This window comes from Scyliorhinus canicula, chromosome 12, assembly GCF_902713615.1.
Source record: "Scyliorhinus canicula chromosome 12, sScyCan1.1, whole genome shotgun sequence".
NCBI lineage: Eukaryota > Metazoa > Chordata > Chondrichthyes > Carcharhiniformes > Scyliorhinidae > Scyliorhinus > Scyliorhinus canicula.
Genome location: NC_052157.1, coordinates 114,895,628 through 114,913,422, shown reverse-complemented (window position 1 = coordinate 114,913,422; position 17,795 = coordinate 114,895,628). Strand labels below are relative to the sequence as shown.

At 46.6% G+C, this 17,795-nt stretch overlaps 1 protein-coding gene across 2 annotated transcripts in view; it reads left to right on the top strand.

Annotated features, from left to right (window-relative positions):
* Positions 1-17,795, top strand: part of tmem132e (transmembrane protein 132E) — a 780,602-nt gene that overhangs the window by 395,499 nt on the left and 367,308 nt on the right. For both annotated transcript variants that reach the window (XM_038813827.1, XM_038813828.1), the window contains exon 4: positions 16,609-16,801. In XM_038813827.1, the coding sequence (XP_038669755.1) occupies positions 16,609-16,801 (193 nt within the window). The remainder of the gene's footprint in view (positions 1-16,608; positions 16,802-17,795) is intronic.

Genomic DNA, 17,795 nt, shown 5'->3' with positions numbered 1-17,795 from the left:
ACTGGTGATGGACAGAAAACACAGTCAGGATAAATGGGTCTTTCTCTGGATGGCAAGATGTAACTAGTGGGGTGCCACAGGGTTTGATCCTTGGGCCCCAGCTATTTACAAACTATATAATCAACTTGAATACATGGATAGAAGGTTCTGGAGACAAATTTGCTGATGACACAAAGATATGTGGGACAGTAAGTTGCAATGAGGAAATAAGAACCTTACAACAGATATAGATAGGTTAGGAGAGTGGGTCAAAATGTGGCAGATGGAGTTTAATGTGGATAAGTTGAGGTCATGCATTTTGGTCGGAAAAATGGGAAGGCAACTTATTATCTAAGTGGGGGGAGACTTTGTTGTGCTCCATTGCAGAGAGATCTGGGGGTCCTCATTCATGAGTCACAGAAAACTAGCATGAAGGTCAGCAGATAATAAAGCGAATGGAATGGTGGCATTTTTAGCTAAAGGAACAGAGTATAAAGATATATCAGTGTTGTTGCAACTGTACAAGGCATTGGTGAGACCACACCTGGAGTATTATGCACAGTTTTGGTCCCCTTATTTGAGGAAAGATGTAGTGAATGCAGTTCAGAGGAAGTTCACTAGGTTGATTCCAGAGATCATGGGCGCGATTCTCCGCCCCACACGACGGGTCGGAAAATAGCGGGAGGGCCTTCCCGACATTTTTCCCGCCCTCCCGCTATTCTCCCCCACCCCCCGCCCAACTCCCGACCCGAATCGCTGCCGCCGTTTTTTTACGGCCAGCAGCGATTCACAGCTGCTCGATGGGCCGAAGTCCCAGCCCTTTACGCCGTTTTTACGAACGGCAAACACACCTGGTCTGGCCGTTCGTAAAAACGGCGTCACAAACTCGCTTTTCATAACCATGGCACCGATTGGCACGGCAGTACCACGGCCGTGCCAAGGGTGCCATGGGCCCGCGATCGGTGCCCACCGATCGCGGGCAGCGGGCCCGATGCCCGCGCACTCTTTCTCCTTCCGCCGCCCCGCAGTATCCATTCGCGGGGCGGCTGAGGGGCAACCCGGCCCGCGCATGCGCGGGTTTCGCGCAAATACGCGATGACGTCATCCGCGCATGCGCGGGTTGGAGTCTTCCAATCTGCGCATGCGCGGCTGACGTCATATGACGCGTCAGCCGGCGCTAACTCCGGCAAGCGGGCTTAACGATATTCGTTAAGCCCGTCATGCCGGAGCCTACGGCGTCGGGCTCCTAGCCCCGACCGGGGACCAGAATCGGTTCCCGGTCGGGAAGGGGCGCGCTGGCGTCAAACCCGCCCGGGTTTGACGCCAGCTTTACGATTTCTCCAGTTTTGGGAGAATCGTGCCCGAGGTGTTTGGTGCATGAAGAGAGAATGAACAGTTTAGACCGATACTCTCTGGAGTTGAGAAGAATGAGGGGAGATCAAATTGAGGTATACAAGATGATAAAAGGCATGGATAAAGTAGACGTGAAGCAGATGCTTCCTCTTGTGGGGCATTCTAATATGAGAGGTCATAGTCGAAGGATAAGAGGGAGCAAATTTAAAACAGAGTTGAGGAGAAACTACTTCTCCCAAAGTGTCGTGAATCTGTGGAATTCGCTACCCAGAGCGTGGTGGATGCCGGGACATTGAGTAAATGTAAGGAGGATTTAGAAAGATTTTTAATTGGTAATGGATTGAAGGGTTATGGAGAACGGGCTGGACGGTGGAGTTTAAGCCGAGGGTGAGATAAACCATGATCGAATGGCAGAGCAGACTCGATGGGCCAAATGGCCCAATTCTACTTCTATATCTTATGAGCTTAAGATTGTACATTAATTCTATTTATTTGTTAGTAGGTGGGAAATATTAACTCAGATTTTACTTGTGCTCCAATAAATAACAGCATACTAAAACTCTGGTGGCTGGGTTATAAAGTGCATGTTTGAAATAAACGCCCAGAGGAGAATGTAAAGATTGGCTCCAGTCTGTCCTTCACCACCAGGCTTAATGAAGTATAAAATATTTGCAAAGGACGGTTGCCTTATGGTGAGGCTTGGAAACTTAGAAACGTTTTTTATTACATAAAACTAAAATCCTCGTGGCCATTGTGGAAAACAACAGAAAGAAAGTGTTAATTGTCGGGGTATGATTACCCTCTGATGTACTCAGAGCTTGAACCATATGACCATTGGAAGAATGAAGTGAATATTGTTACAGTAACATGAGGATGGGTGATAATGTTTCTCCTATTGTACCACTTCAGGTCTGCTATAATAGGCTTCTTTTTTTTAATTTATTGAGGGTGAAGGTATTTACTCAATGTCTGTGCTCAGCCGTCCGTGCTTAACCATTTATATCAGCAAAGAAATGGTCTGGCACGTTTTCTTGAGTTCAAAACAAAAACGGAGTTTGCTTTTATTGAGCTAAAAACTCGCGCAGGTGAAGATACAAAAATATTCAAACAGCTAAGTCTACGCTCAGCTTACACAAAGCATGTACACCCCCCCCCCCCCCACACACACACACACACACACACACCTACATAGCATGACACACATGAATGCAGAATTACAAGCTATATTGGAGGTTGTTTCTTTCTTGGCCAAATTAAAGTTCAAGGCTGTAAGGTAAAAAAATTGAAAGTTCACTGTTACTGAATCCTTTGCTAGTATCAATGGCGGCACAGACTTTTCCCCATAGCCGACTTGAGATTCCAGGAGTTGAAGTGGATATGAAACTGCAATTGCTTGAGACAATTTATTTTTCAAATGTAATTTGCCTTTCCAAAAGCTAATGATGTTTGCACCTGAGGCCCCTTTTGATGAAAAATAATTTATCTCTGTACTGGATTTTAAACTGGAATGGAGAAAGGGCCTTGAACTTGAGTAAGAAGAGGAGAGGGCTCTTCCAGGTTCTTCAAGACACCCTTAGAACCTTGCGTGCTGGACAAAAATAGATTCCAAGCATGGTTATTCTCGTCACATGACCTCTCATCCCATAATTATTTCAGGAGGTATTTGCTTAACTGATGTCTTGACAAACTGTGTCTATTGTTCCCTGACCCTGATGATTAAATTCTGCAATGTCCCAGCCATTAACTTCTGAATGATTCATTATCCATCTTCATGAGGTAGGAAAAACACATGTCTATGTAGCTATTGTCGTTCTTGTCTCTATTTGAGAGGAAGCACAAATGTGGGGTCCAGTACATTTTCAATAAAAATTTTGAAGTCGTTCTTGACATGAGCAGGTGTGAAATTCCATGGGCGAAATTCTCCCCCCCCCCACGACGGGTGGGAGAATAGCGGGAGGGCCTTCCCGACTTTTTTGACGCCCTCCCGCTATTCTCCCCCCCCCCCCCCCCCCCCCCCGCCGAAATCCCGACACGAATCGCTGCCGCCGTTTTTTTACGGCCGGCAGCGATTCACAGCTGTTAGAAGGGCCGAAGTCCCAGCCCTTTACGACCTTTTTACGAACGCCAAACACACCTGGTCCTGCCGTTCGTAAAAACGTCGTGACCACCTGGAAAAAAATAACCATGGCACCGATTGGCACGGCAGTACCACGGCCGTGCCAAGGGTGCCATGGGCCCGCGATCAGTGCCCACCGATCGCGGGCAGCGGGCCCGATGCCCGCGCACTATTTGTCCTTCCGCCGCCCCGCAGTATCAATACGCGGGGCGGCTGAGGGGCAACCCGGACCGCGCATGCGCGGGTTTCGCGCAAATACGCGATGACGTCACCCGCGCATGCGCGGGTGGAGTCTTCCCACCTGCGCATGCGCGGCTGACGTCATATGACGCGTCAGCCGGCGCTAAGTCCGACAAGCGGGCTTAACGATTTTCGTTAAGCCCGACTTGTCGGAGCCTCCGACGTCGGGCTGCTAGCCCCGACGGGGGACCAGAATCGGTCCCCCGTCGGGAAGGGACGCGATGCCGTAAAACCCGCCCGGGTTTTACGGCAGTTTGACGATTTCTCCCGTTTTGGGAGAATTTCGCCCCATGTCTTTGGCCATGTCTTAATTGGAGTCCACATTGAAGCCTTCCAGAAAAATGGTCAATTTATAATGACAGACTTGCTTTTTAAGCCGTCCAATATATGTTGATCAGAAGATTAAATGAAAGGTGACATTAATATCACTCATGCACCAGTCAAATCATCATGACAGCATGTGAACATGGATTACCAGCCTACCAAAGGGAAAATAAGGTATGCCCTTGGACTGTTGTTTCCTCTGATCAGGAGTACACTAATTTGTGACATGGATGCCCATCATTTGGATAGTGGTGAAGATTTGTATGATATATTAGAGTTCACAAGTTAAATGCCTATGAGGCATGATCAATGTTCATGGATTTTGGGAAACAGATGGTTAATCATAAACTTTAACAGATTGTATAAAAGGTTGATGAAATTCAATCTGGGGATCCCTGGATGAGTATCAGCATTTAAATTACTGGATTATGTTAAATTGATTCAATTGGGCAGGCTATTGTTTCTAATTGGTGTTAAGGCCTCGGAGAAGGACACCCTGTTGCATGAGACATTTAACAGTCATTCCTCTCAGCCTTCATGGAACGAATAAGACATTCTGTGGTGACACAAAGATTAGAATACTAAATGATTTCCAGATTTTGAAATAGCCCAGATGCTGGATGTTTGTGTCAAGACAATGTAAGAGTCAAAGACAGACAGAATGAGGATGAAAGTAGGAACGCCCAAGGAACAGTTCAAAGGTAGTTCAGATGTGATTTAAAGTATCATTATGTGGTGACTTGCTTAATGTGAAAATATGGAATCTTCAAAAATGCACATGGCTCAGATTTCTGAAGAAGAGTGTCCCATTTAGAAGACAGGAAGTAAAAAATATATATCTATGTCAATCTTATTTTAAAAATGGACAAAGGCTTTAACCTGGGATGCTTGACTAGCATGACTCATGCCAGAGACTTTCTAACCTTCAGAAATCAGAAAGGACCTTTTCACCTTTAAAGAAGCATCAGTGCCCCCTGTGGCTGCAGAAATACAAATTCCAAAGAAATGTACCAACGCCCTTTACATTTCTAAGGCAGGGGCTCTTCTCTGGCCAATGGAGATGGTATGGCTGCAAGAACAATAGGGAACATGCCTGAACCCCAGGCAGTCTATCATTTATCAGTCTATCCAGGTAAATTGCCCAACCCTATCTACACTTACCACGGGGCACATCAGAACTCCTGTATTGGTACCGAGATGGCTGATTCATCTCTGTTAGTTTCACTACTGACTACTTCAAAGTCACTCAAGTAAAGGGAGATAAATGAAGAGCACTTAACTCTCTTTGATATGGTCTTGGAGCTGTCAATCATAGCTTGTTTTTTATTAACATTGGGGTTAGTTTCACAGCTGACAACTTCAAAGTCACTCAAGCATGAAGGGAGGTGAATGGAACAATGCAGACAGCTGGGTTTGCGTGGAAGCTGTCAATCACAATTTAGTAGAATCAATATCAAAGAGAAATTAATGAATACCTTGCAGATCAAAAATCTGAAGGGGTTTGAATCCAGCTGACTGGTTTGGAATTGATAGGTGCAGTTTCTTCTGCCTTAGCCAGCAACTATGTTGCACAGGAGAGTTTTAAAGTAGTGATTTTTTTTCACTGCCTCTGTCTGGACTGCTCTCCAGCTTCCAGACAGCGGTCTCGTTCCTGGGGGCTTCCAGACAAGGGTCTCTCTTTTTGGGGCTTTGAGACAGTAGAACATACAGTGCAAAAGGAGGCCATTCGGCCCATCGAGTCTGCACGACCCACTTAAGCCCTCGCTTCTACCCTATCCCCTAACCTCTTTTTTGGACACTAAGGGAAATTTATCATGGCCAATCCACCTAACCTGCACATCTTTGGACTGTAGGAGGAAACCGGAGCACCCGGAGGAAACCCACGCAGACACGGGGAGAACATGCAGATTCCGCACAGACAGCGATCCAGCGGGGAATCAAACCTGTGACTCTGGCACCGTGAAGCCATAGTGCTATCCACGTGTGCTACTGTGCTGCCCACCTCTTCTGGCAGGTCTTTGGGGGAGGTCTCTTTACTTTGCAGGCCTCGGGGTAGGTCTCTTTAATTCGGGGGTCTCTGGGGGGGTCTATTTAATTAAGGAGTTTCGGGGGTCTCTTTAATTAGGGGGTCTCTGGAGGGCTCTTTAATTAGGGGGTCTCTGGTTGGGGGGTTGGGTCACCCCCATATTTGGGGGGGTGGCTGAATTGCACTGTGGGGGGAGGGGGAAGCCGCTGGACCTCGCTATCGCGCAGCCCGCTCAAAATTACACCCCAATAGATTCCCTAGGGAATCCCTCACAATCCACGCCATTCACAAATTTACATGGCTAAGGATTGGGAATGGGAATCCCAGTGGTAATGCAAATCAGGTGCAATTCAGCTCTGGTGGGAGTACATTAGCCTGGATTCTCTGGTCCCTCAGCCACCTGTCCTTGTCGCTTGTCAGTGGAATTTCCCATTGTAGCTAGCCCACACCGCTGTGTAACCCGCAAGTAGGGGTGTGTGCTGGCGGGAACAGAGAATCTGACGGCGGAGAATCTTGCCCAGTGAGTCTGGATATGACTCTTCCATCATAAAAATATGACGCACCGGAGAAAGAACTTTCAGTCGTGCAAGGGAGTGATCTCATAGTAATAGTCACATAAAGTAGTGGTGCTATCTTGAATAAACTAGATGTAATAAAGGTCACAAAAGGTCCCATCAGCGAAGTAGAAGCAGATATGAAATGAAATGAAAATGAAAATCGCTTATTGTCACAAGTAGGCTTCAAATGAAGTTACTGTGAAAAGCCCCTAGTCACCACATTCCAGTGCCTGTTCGGGGAGGCTGGTACGGGAATTGAACCGTGCTGCTGGCTTGCCTTGGTCTTCTTTCAAAGCCAGTGATTTAGCCTTTTGCTAAACAGCCCCGGGCTGCGCGATAGCGAGGTCCAGCGGCTGCCCCCTCCCCCCACAGTGCAATTCAGCCGCCCCCCCAAATATGTGGGTGACCCAAACCCCCAACCAGAGACCCCTTAATTAAAGAGCCCTTCAGAGACCCCCTAATTAAAGAGACCCCCCGAAACTCCATGAGACCCTCCATCAGAGACACCCACCAGTCACCCCCATCAGACTTCCCCTTCAGACCCCCATCAGTTACCCCTGCTCGAAAGCTGAAGAACAGTCCAGGCAGTACAGTGAAAAATCACTGCAGAAACACTTTCTCTTTTCTAACATCTGCTGCCTCAGGCAAACGTCTTTAAAGCATCAGCTGTTACAAGTGTCAGAGGCTTCCTCAAAAGTCAAGTATACTTGAAAGGTCTTCAAATCCCCTGACAGCCTTTTGAAATGCAAATTGTTCTTTTCATTTCACACAGTAATAAATTTCACAAGCCAGTGATTGACAGTTTTGTTGGTCTGGACACAAGTGCTTATTAGATTGTTTATTTCTCTTTCCCTTCACTTTGAATGCACCCCCATAACCCTGCTTCGATGTTAACCCCAATGTTATAAACACTCTTGGTATGATTGACTGCTCCTCAACACATCAAAAGCAGCTCAGTGTTATATGCTGTGAACAAGACACTAAACCTGCCAATCACTGGCCAGTGAAACCAAGTTGGAACTGGAAGGGGTAAAAAAGTATTAAGTGAAATTGAAAGGCACCAGGGACAATGGCAGTATCAAATAGGGTCAAAATCCTGAAAAAATGTTTAAAAGGCATAATTAAAGGTATGCTGTCTGAATGCACATAGCATTCACAACAACGTAGATTCATTGATAGCACAAATAGAGTAAATGGGTATGATCTAACTGCCTTTTCGGAGATGTGGTTGCAGGGTAATCAAGGCTAAGAGCTGAATATTCAAGAGTATTCATCATTTAGGATGAATTAGCAAAAGGAGAAAGAGATGGGACAGCATTGTTAAGAAAGGATGACATGAGCAGATAAGTGAGCGAGGATCTTAGAGCAGAAGATCAAGATATGGAATCAGTTTGAATGGAGTTCAGAAACAGTAAGGGGCAGCAAACATTGACCTTGGAGTTGAACTGAGGGTACTGGGCAGTGGAAGGAACAATTACAGTGACAGCAACTACCTTTATAGTTCTCATTTGCAAAGATGCTGTCAGTACAAATTCATCCACATGAAAAGGCTGGTTGATACATGTTATAACCTGCCTGAATCCTATTGGCTGGTTATCCCATGAAATATTTTAAGTTTGTTGACAACTCAAGAATACAAAAGAATCAACATTATGCTAAAAACGGACCGAGTGGCCGCTGAGATAGGCCGAGTCCTGCCGGCGCTGTTCACGTGTGGTCTTACCCGGCGGGACCTCGGCATTCATCCTGCGGCAGGGTGGAGGGGGGATCCAACCCGGGGGGGGGGGGGGGGGGGGGGGGGGGCGGCGCCGCCACCGTGGCCTGGCCCGCAATCGGGGCCCACCGGCGGGCCGGCTTGTCCTGATGAGGGCCTGTGTTCCTCCGCGCCAGGCCCCTGTAGCTCTCCGCCATGTTGCATCAGTGCCGGCGCGGAGAAGTCAACTAGCACGTATGAGCAGACCCACGGTGACCGTTTGGTATCGGCAGCTGGAGCTGGCTGAATCAAGCTGGCCCCCTGTAGGGCGCAGGACCACTGCTCCTAGGGGCCTGTTGACACCGTCGTAAAACACAATGGCGTTTATGATGGCGTCAACACTTAGTCTCAGAATCAGAGAATCCTGCCCCACATCCTTGGGACTTGTGGGAGGAAACCGGAGCTCCCGGAGGAAACCCACGCAGACACGGGGAGAACGGGCATACTCCACAGTCAGTGACCCGAGCCAAGAATCAAACCTAGGACCCTGAAGCTGTGAAGCAACAGCGCTGCCCATTTATATGACTGCTCCTTATCTCCATAGGTCGTAAGAAGTATTTACATCAAATTGTTAACCCTTTGTATTCCTCACAATATACATATTGTTACACTTATATCACGTTATATCTTGCGAGGGGTGACAAGCCGGGTAGATACCGGCAGTAGGATCTCCTTGTGTCTACCAGTTGCTTTGCATTGCACCGCGTTGCTTTTCGGGCACCAAGCAACTGATAGATCTCGCCCTGTATTTTTCATGTAAACAAACTCTGAGACAAGGAAAGCAATTTTACAATTTTACTGCACCCGTTTGCAGTAGCAAATTTCTCTCTCTCTTGCAGACGTTGGGTGTGTGTGGTGGGGGCGGGTGGAAATAAACCACAGTGATATCAGGTTCACAACCTAGAATCCTACTGTGCACAACCTAGGATCCTACATCTTTATGCCTTCAAATTGGTTATATTTTTCGGTAAGCCACTGGGGGTCAATTCAACTAATTTAAAACAAAGACACATAATGAGCGCGTTTAGCCGCGTGTTTTCCAGCGATCGCAGAGCTGAGAAACACATGACTATACAGTGCGTATAAGCGGGCTATGTATGGCCTACAATGCGTATAGACTTCAAGAGCAATCATAATGTGATTTAAAACATGAGCAGATTGACAGCATATATCAGAGTCCAGCAGTAAATACTGCTTCTTGTCTGGCGACACTATTTTAAAGTCACATCTCTTTTAAATATCTGCGTAATTCATCTTTAAACTGATCATTGTACCTTTTCATTATTGAAAAACATTCCCAATGTTACTTCTAAATGTATGGTTTTCATGCATGTGTCATGTGTGTGCTTTGCTGTAAAGATTCAGTTAAGATACATGAACAATTAATCAAGAAACAAAATCTCCAAAAAAAACATGGAGGGGAGGGGCTTGAGATTTAATCTGTGCTCTTTGTGACCCAAATCATAGCTTGATGTTTCATAATGGCATCAATTTAGAAAATAAAACTTTACAATTAAGCACCATTGGGTGATATATTTAAGATAAGGTTAATCAACATTGAATTATAAGTTTTAATAGTTTGTTGATAATCTACCATGCCTGTGACACTCTTACCTATTCTATTTTACAACATAAAAGAAATATTAATCATAATTAGCATTGATTTCAATCAGTAATCGTGTTAGGCATGCCTCCCTAAATGCAATAAAATAAAGTGTGTCAAATTAACTGTACCTGTGCCTCTTTCTGCTATGCATGCAGAAGAGAAAGCAACTATGAAATGTCTCATTTCTTGGCAGAGGCAAAATATAATGCAAACTATATTTGTCTCATGATAACTGGAATACAATTTATCATCCCCATATTCCAACTCCTCGTTCTATATTTTGCGAATTTGTTTTTTACGTTGCTCGGCCTCATTTGAGGGATATCATACTCACTGAAACCTTGGGCGAAATTCTCCGACCCCACGCAGGGTCGGAGAATAGGCGGGAAGCGGCGTTATTTCCGCTCCCGCAGGTTTTTGAATTCTCCCGCCAGTCATAAACCGGCATTGTGCAAATCCCGCCGGCAGCCTGTGAAAACAGCTGGCGCCGGCGGGATTTCATTTTTTTTAAACTTACCTCAAATCTCCGGCCCGGATGGGCCGAAGTCCCGCCGCTGGGAGGCCTTCTCCCGCCGCCGAGGTTTACACCACCTCTGAAACGGCGGACTCAGCGGCGCGAGCGGGCCCCCGGGGTCCTGGGGGGGCGGGGGGCGATCGGACCCGGGGGGGGTGCCCCCACGGAGGCCTGGCCCGTGATCGGGGCCCCCCGCTCACTCCGCGGGGCAGTGCCGTGGGGGCACTCTTTCTCCTTCCGCGCCGCCACGGCCTCCGCCATGGCGGACGCGGAGGAGAACCCCGCATCGCGCATGCGCCGGCAGTGACGTCAGCGGCCAGCTGCCGCTGACGTCACTGCCGGCGCATGCGCCGACCGCCGAAAGCCTTTCGGCCAGCCCCGCTTCCGACTGCGCCGGGTGTTTGCGCCAGTCTTCTGGTGCAAACTGCTCCGGCGCGGGGCTGGCCCCCAAAGGTGGGGAGAATTCCCCACCTTTGGGGAGCCGCGACCCCTGAGTGGTTGGCGCCACTCCCCTACGCCGGCACCCTCCGTCACGCCGGGTAGGGGAGAATCCCGCCCCTTGTTATTTGTACAGTTGTTGGAAATATCTACATTTCACCATATTTTAGGAAGGATGTCAAGGCATTAGAGGGGGTCGAGGAGAGATTTCCCAGAATGGTACCAGACATGGGGAACTTCAGTTATGTGATGAGACTAGAGAAGCAGGAGCTGTTTTCCTTGGAGCAGAGGTGAAGAGGATATTTAATAAATGTATTCCAAATCATGAATGATTTTGATAGATCAAATATGGAGAAACTGCTTCCGGTAGCAAAGTGGTTAATAACTAGAGGATGTGGATTTCAGGTGATAAACAAAAGAACCAGAGGTTAAACTTCTTTTTCACATGATAAGTTGTTGAGACGTGGAATGTACTGCCTAAAAATATGGTGGAAGCACATTCTGTCATCCCCGGGGCAATACTTACCTTTTGAAGGTATACTTGCTTGTCTAGAAATAGATAAGTTGTGATAAATACCAACACAAGCTGATTAGCGCAAAACAAAGGGGTTAATTTCTAGAGGAAATTAGGACAAAACCATGGAGGCAATTCTATTTATTTAGAACCTTGTTACTCCACATTTTCACCACTGTGTGTAGTTCAGGTCTCCATACAACAGAAAGGATATCTCACTGAAGGAAGTGCAGAAAAGATTTACAAGGATGTTACCAGAATTAAGAGAATTCAACTATCAGGAAAGATTGATCAGGCTGGGCTCCTTTCTCTGGAACAGAAAAGACAAAGAGGAGACTTGATAGAGGTCCATAAGATTATGAGGCAATCAATAGCATGAATGTGGACTAAAGAAATACAAATTAACCATGAACAGATTCAGTAAAAATATCAGGAGGAATTTATTTACAGAGTGGTGAGAATGTGAAACTTGCTGCCACGTGTTGTAGCTAAAACCGATGGCAGGATTGTCGGATTAAAGGGGAGGCTGGATGCATACGTGAGAAAGAAGGAAATAGAAACAAATGGGCAGAATGGGAAAACTTAATTATGCTCATGTGAAGCATAAACATCTACAAGGAAACACTTGGGACAAAAAGCCTCTTCTTTAAATTCTACATAAATCTCTTAAACCTTTCTGACTCTCCACCCTGCTTTCTTCCTTTAAAACATTGCTTGAAACCCACCTCTAAATAAGCCTTTGACCATCTGACCTTATACACTGTATGTGACTCGGTGTCTAATTTTACTTTAAAACACTGCTTTGAAGCACCTTGGGCCATTTTATTACGTTAGGTGTGTATAGGAATTTATTCTGAGAATTTATTTAATTTTTATCTTGGTGATGGTGTAATACAAAAATGTATTACAAAATGTAATTTTCAGAACCATGGGCACAATTTTATAGCCCCGTTCTGGCAGGGGTGGGCCATAAAATGTGGCAAACCAACCGAAACACAATTGACTTCAACAGGAACGGAGGCCGGGATTCTCTCAGCCTGTTGGCGCCGGCGTGGTCAGCGCGCTGCCGGTCAGGGGCTGCTCTACGACCCCCCCCCCCCCCCCAAACTACTCTCATCCCAGGATGGGCCGAGCGGCGGTAACAAAAAAACCCGAGTCCCGCCATCGCCGTTCTCACCTTCTCACCTGGTCTCACCTAGCGGGACCCCGGCATTGAAGGGTCGGGGGTGGCCTGTTTTGGGGGGGGGGGGGGAGTCCGACCCTGAGGGGGCCTCCGCTGTGGCCTGGCCCGCATTGGGGCCCACCAATCGGCGGGCCGGCCTCTCAGGCTGGGGGCCTCCTTTATCCCGCGCCGGCTCCTGTAGCCCTACGACATGTTGCGTCGGGGTGGGGGCAGAGAAGGGAGCCACTGCGAATGCACGCGTTGGCGATAATGCCACTGCGCATGCGCGAACCCCGGGACACCCAGTTGACGCCGGGGATCGGCAGCCCCTGTAAGGGCCAGAATTGCTGATTCTGAGGCCATGTTGATGCCGTGGGGAAACACGACGGCGTTTACGACGGCGTCAACACTTAGCCTAAGAATCAGAGAATCCCGCCTGGTGGGGTACCACACTGGTGGAGGGGATGGAAAATTTCACTCCATATAACTTTAATTGCATGATAAATTCTTGGATTTTCAAACATTTCTTTTGAATATTTTTACATTAGTTCAGAGAACACATCAAGCCAGATTTTTTTGTTTGAAGAATTAAATCACACTCATTGTCTGTTCCTGTCAAAGCCTATTGTGCACCTTGAAATATGTGCTGTAGCCTTATCTTAATGCTGAATTGCCTGACCCATCCAGTTGACCAATCCATTTAAGGAATGCCAAGATCTAAGGTATCATCTTGGAATTTGGCCACATGTCTATACTGCAGTATCTCTGTGCTCTAACACCTTAATATTAGCCTGATATCTGAGTGTACAGTTTAGTTGCATTTATATTTCCAAGTAATATTGAATCAGTGTAAATGCTGGATTTTTTCTTGTCCCAGCTTGACAAACAGGACTGTCCTGTACACAAGGAACAGGACAAATCCAATCCGACCAATTTCCGCCCAATCTGTCTGCTCTCCATCATCCTGGATTCCGCCAGGGTCACTCAGCTCCTGACCTCATTACAGCCTTGGTTCATGCATGGACAAAAGAGATGAATGCCGGAGGTGAGGTTAGAGTAACTACCCTTGACTTCAAGGCAGCATTTGACTCAGTATGGCATCAAGGAGCCCTAGCTAAACTAGAGTTAATGGGAAACAGCGAGAAACCACTCCACTGGCACAAAGGTGGTTGGAGATAAATCATCTCCACTCCAGAACAGCACTGCAGGAGTTCCTCAGGGTAGACTCCTGGGCCCAACTTCAGCTGCTTCATAACCACCTCCCTTCCACCATGAAGTCATAAGTGGGATGTTTGCAGATGACTACACAATGTTCAGACCCATTCACGATTCCTCAGATAATGAACTCAGAACCCAATGCTGAAATAATTGTACCTTTTGAAACTCAGCCAACCATTATTAATGATATAATTGTAGCCCTTGGCAAGATGTCAATAAAGAATTCTATTGAAATTTTGTAAGCAGATGCTACTGTTTTTCTAACGCGCAGCAGATGGCATGTCAATCAAAGCAGAGATTTTCTTTAAATCTCAGTAACAGCTGTTCAGCCTGTTTCTTTTTTTATTTCAAGAAAAGGGGAAATATAAACTGTACATCATGACAGTTGCACAGAATTTATCTGCCCTTTAAGAATGTTTATGCCGACTTCATCAATTTGTGACTCCCGCACTGCAGGTTGTGGCCCCAGCAATAGCCAAAATGGGGTTACAGCACTGAGTTCAAATGACTCTGCTAAAAGTGGGCACTCTGCCTGCATGGTTCATACCCTGCTCCTTTCCCCTTATTGGCAAAAATTGAATCTGCTGGGAATAGCGGCATTTCTTCTGCATCCCGATACTGTCCACCATTTTTGACGCCAATAAAATCCAGCCATGGGTAAATCAGGAAATAGAATCATAGATTTGTCACAGCACAAAAGGAGGTCATTCCACCTGTCATGTCCATGCAAGCTCTCTGCAAGACCAAAGCAGCTTGTCCCACTCACACCTATATTTCTCTGTGGCCCTGTACTTTATTGTTCTACGGGTACTTATCCAATCCCATTTTAAAAATCACAATTGAATCTGCCTCCACCAACCTCTAAGGCAATGCATGCAAACCTAACCACTTGTTAAGCAAAAAGATTTCCCCCCATTTTGCTGTTTCTTTTTGCCATTTGTCTTGTTATGCTCTTGACGTAGCATAAGCTGCTCCCTTGATATTCACTCTGACAAAGGAAGGTTCAGACGTGGAGATAACTTCAACACGTTTATTAAACTATTTACAATTCTCCTACTCTGATTCGCCACAACTGTTAATCCTTCTATAGCTACTCAGACTGACGAACCAGTCTGCAACAATCCACGTGGTGGGTGTGATGTTGAATCAGCCCTGTGTCTGTACTCACTGAGTGTCTCCACTGGACAGAGGAAGATCATGTGTGCTGTGTCCTTTATATATGGGTTGGTGTAATGCCCCCCTGTGGTAGTGTCACCTCTGTGTGTATCATGAATGCCCATTGGCCGTGTCCTATCTTACTGACCTATTAGTTGAGTGTCTGTGTGTCATGTCTCTGGTGCTCCCTCTAGTGTCTAGCTAGTCTACGTGTATTTACATTAACCCTTTATGTATATACAGTGATGCATATCACCACACCATTCACATAAAAGTTGTGCTGTGTGGTTCATGATCCTCCCGCCAATGATAACAGCTACTTCTTATATACTGTTCATGATTTTTAACATCTTTATTCAAGCTCCTCTGAACTTATTCTTCTCCAAGGAGAACAGTGCCAAGTTCTCAAATCTATCTATCTAATTGAATTTCCTCATTCCTGAAACCTATCTTGGAAATCTTTTCTGCAACTCTCTAAAGTCTTCACACTCTTACAAATCTGTGGTATGCAGAACTGGACACTATACTTCAGTGGTTAGTCGATGTTAAGATTCAATAGAAAATGGTGTTTTCTCTAGTGTATACAGGAAAAGGACTAGAAAAAGTACATCATAAATTCTTCATTAATTTAACTGTTGAACATTTGAAGGAAGATGAAGTTTCTTTGAATAACAAACCTGAGCTCAATTTTATTGGGTTGTTGCTTCCCAAAAACCTTGTTGGAGGAAAGGAAGACTAGGGAAGATTAGACTGTATGGATGGAATTTTCTGTGAGCTAGCAGACGAGGAGACATAATATTGGGTGCCATGGCAGTGGTGTTGTGCCTGTCACTTACCCACCTCCAGTGGTATCTTACCAAAGGTGCAGAGTGGGCACTTAAGCGCTGCCTCACACCACACCACTGCTAATATTTTATCAACTAGCGTTGCACAAAGCATGTGGTGAACCTGGCTGCTCCCCCCCCCCCCCACCCCCCACCCCCACCACACCAGGCATCCCAGCGAAACACCCCACTCGTTTTCTTAAATGGCTCCCTGGCTCCTCAGAATTGGGAACTGCTTGCAATATCAATGGCGACTAGCACTCATGCCGGCAATGATGGGATAACATGCTGGTCATCTAATTGTCTGGAAGCTTTTGGGGGCAGGACTTTTTCCCAAATGGGAATTAAAGTCACCCTCCGAGCCAATTACTGGCTTAATGGTCATAAAATCAGATTGTGATTTCCAGGCCACATGGAGGCAGGCTAACCCTGACATTTCTGATGGGGGTACGACCACAGCTCCACATAAAAGTCAGCTTTCTGTGAAAGCTTTCTGTGAAAGAAATGATTGAAGTGGGCTCCTTTAGAGCACAAGAAGTTTTCAAAAAGCGGTTAGATATAGCACGTAGAGCGAAGGGGATCAAAGGATATGGGGGAAAAGTGGGATTAAGCTGTTGAGTTGGATTTTCAGTCATGAATCACAATGAATGGCTGAGCAGCTAAAAGGGACAAATGGCCTCCTAAGACTTTGCACTGTTTTAGCTTTGTTCAGAAGAAAGTAAAATAAGTAAATAAATTGACTAGTTCATACTTTCAAAGCTGTTTTTGGATAATTAAATTCAAAATCTAAAATAAAGTTGATTGTATTCCCTTTCTAATTTCTTGGCAGTGAAAATTTTCAGCCGAATGAAATCATTCAATTGAACTTTGAGATGGAAAATTTTACCAGCCAGTCAGTGACAAGACGTATTATGTGGCACGTTGACTACCGTGGAAAAAATCCTCCTCCAGATTCAGACAAGGTGGTGACAGAGTTGGCAGTGATCCAAAAGGACATCCGTGCTATTGTACCACTGTCCATGGTGAGTTTTTTAACAGTCTTGAAAGTTTTTTGGGAAATGGTCTGGTGACATAATTTTGGTGTTCCTTATATTGTAGAGATTTATTTCTCATTTAAGGGAAGGGTTCAAGTCGTTTTTCTCTGTTATAATATATAGATAGTTGAAGATCCAGAATTTATGAGCATGCTGGGCAGCACGGCGGCCCAGTGGTTAGCACTGCTGCCTCAAGGTGCTGTGAACCCGTGTTCAATCCCGGCCCTGGGTCACCGTCCGTGTGGAGTTTGCACATTTTCCCCGTGTCTGCGTGGGTCTCACCTCCACAGCCCAAAGATGTGCAGGATGGGTGGATTGGCCACTCTAAATTGCCCCTTAATTGGGGAAAAAATTATTGAGCACTTTTTAAACATGCTGTGAGCATGCTGAGGGTTTTCACAAATGCCTTGCACTTCTCTTTCCCACACCCCTGCCCACTCATAAGGTGTAGACATTGAAATATTTTATTCAATTCTAAGGCACACAATAATTGAAATTAAACAATAGCAGTATTTATTGCTTCTGGGTCGGAGAATCGGCGGTGGGCCGCGCGAATCGCACTACGCCGCGATGTGATTCTCCGCAGATCGGAGAATCGGCGCCATTGGGGCCGACACGGCACCGGTCGGGGGCCGCTCTACGCGGCTCCCCCGCGATTCTCTGGCCTGGATGGGCCGAGCGGTCTTAATAAAAGTAACCTAAGTCCCGCCGGCGCCATTTAAACATGGATCTCGCCGTTGAAGGGTCCGGGGGCGGCCTGTGTGTGTGTGGGGGGGGGGGGGGGTTCCGATGTGGCCTGGCCCGCAATCGGGACCCACCGATTGGCGGGCCGCCCTCTCTGTCTCCTGGCCTCCTTTCTTCCGCACCGGCGCCTGTATTCCTGCACCATGTTGAGTCGGGGCCAGTGTGGACAAGGGAGACACCGCGCATGCGCTGAAATTGCGCCAGTGGGACTGCGCATGCGCGGCTTCGCGGTTGGACC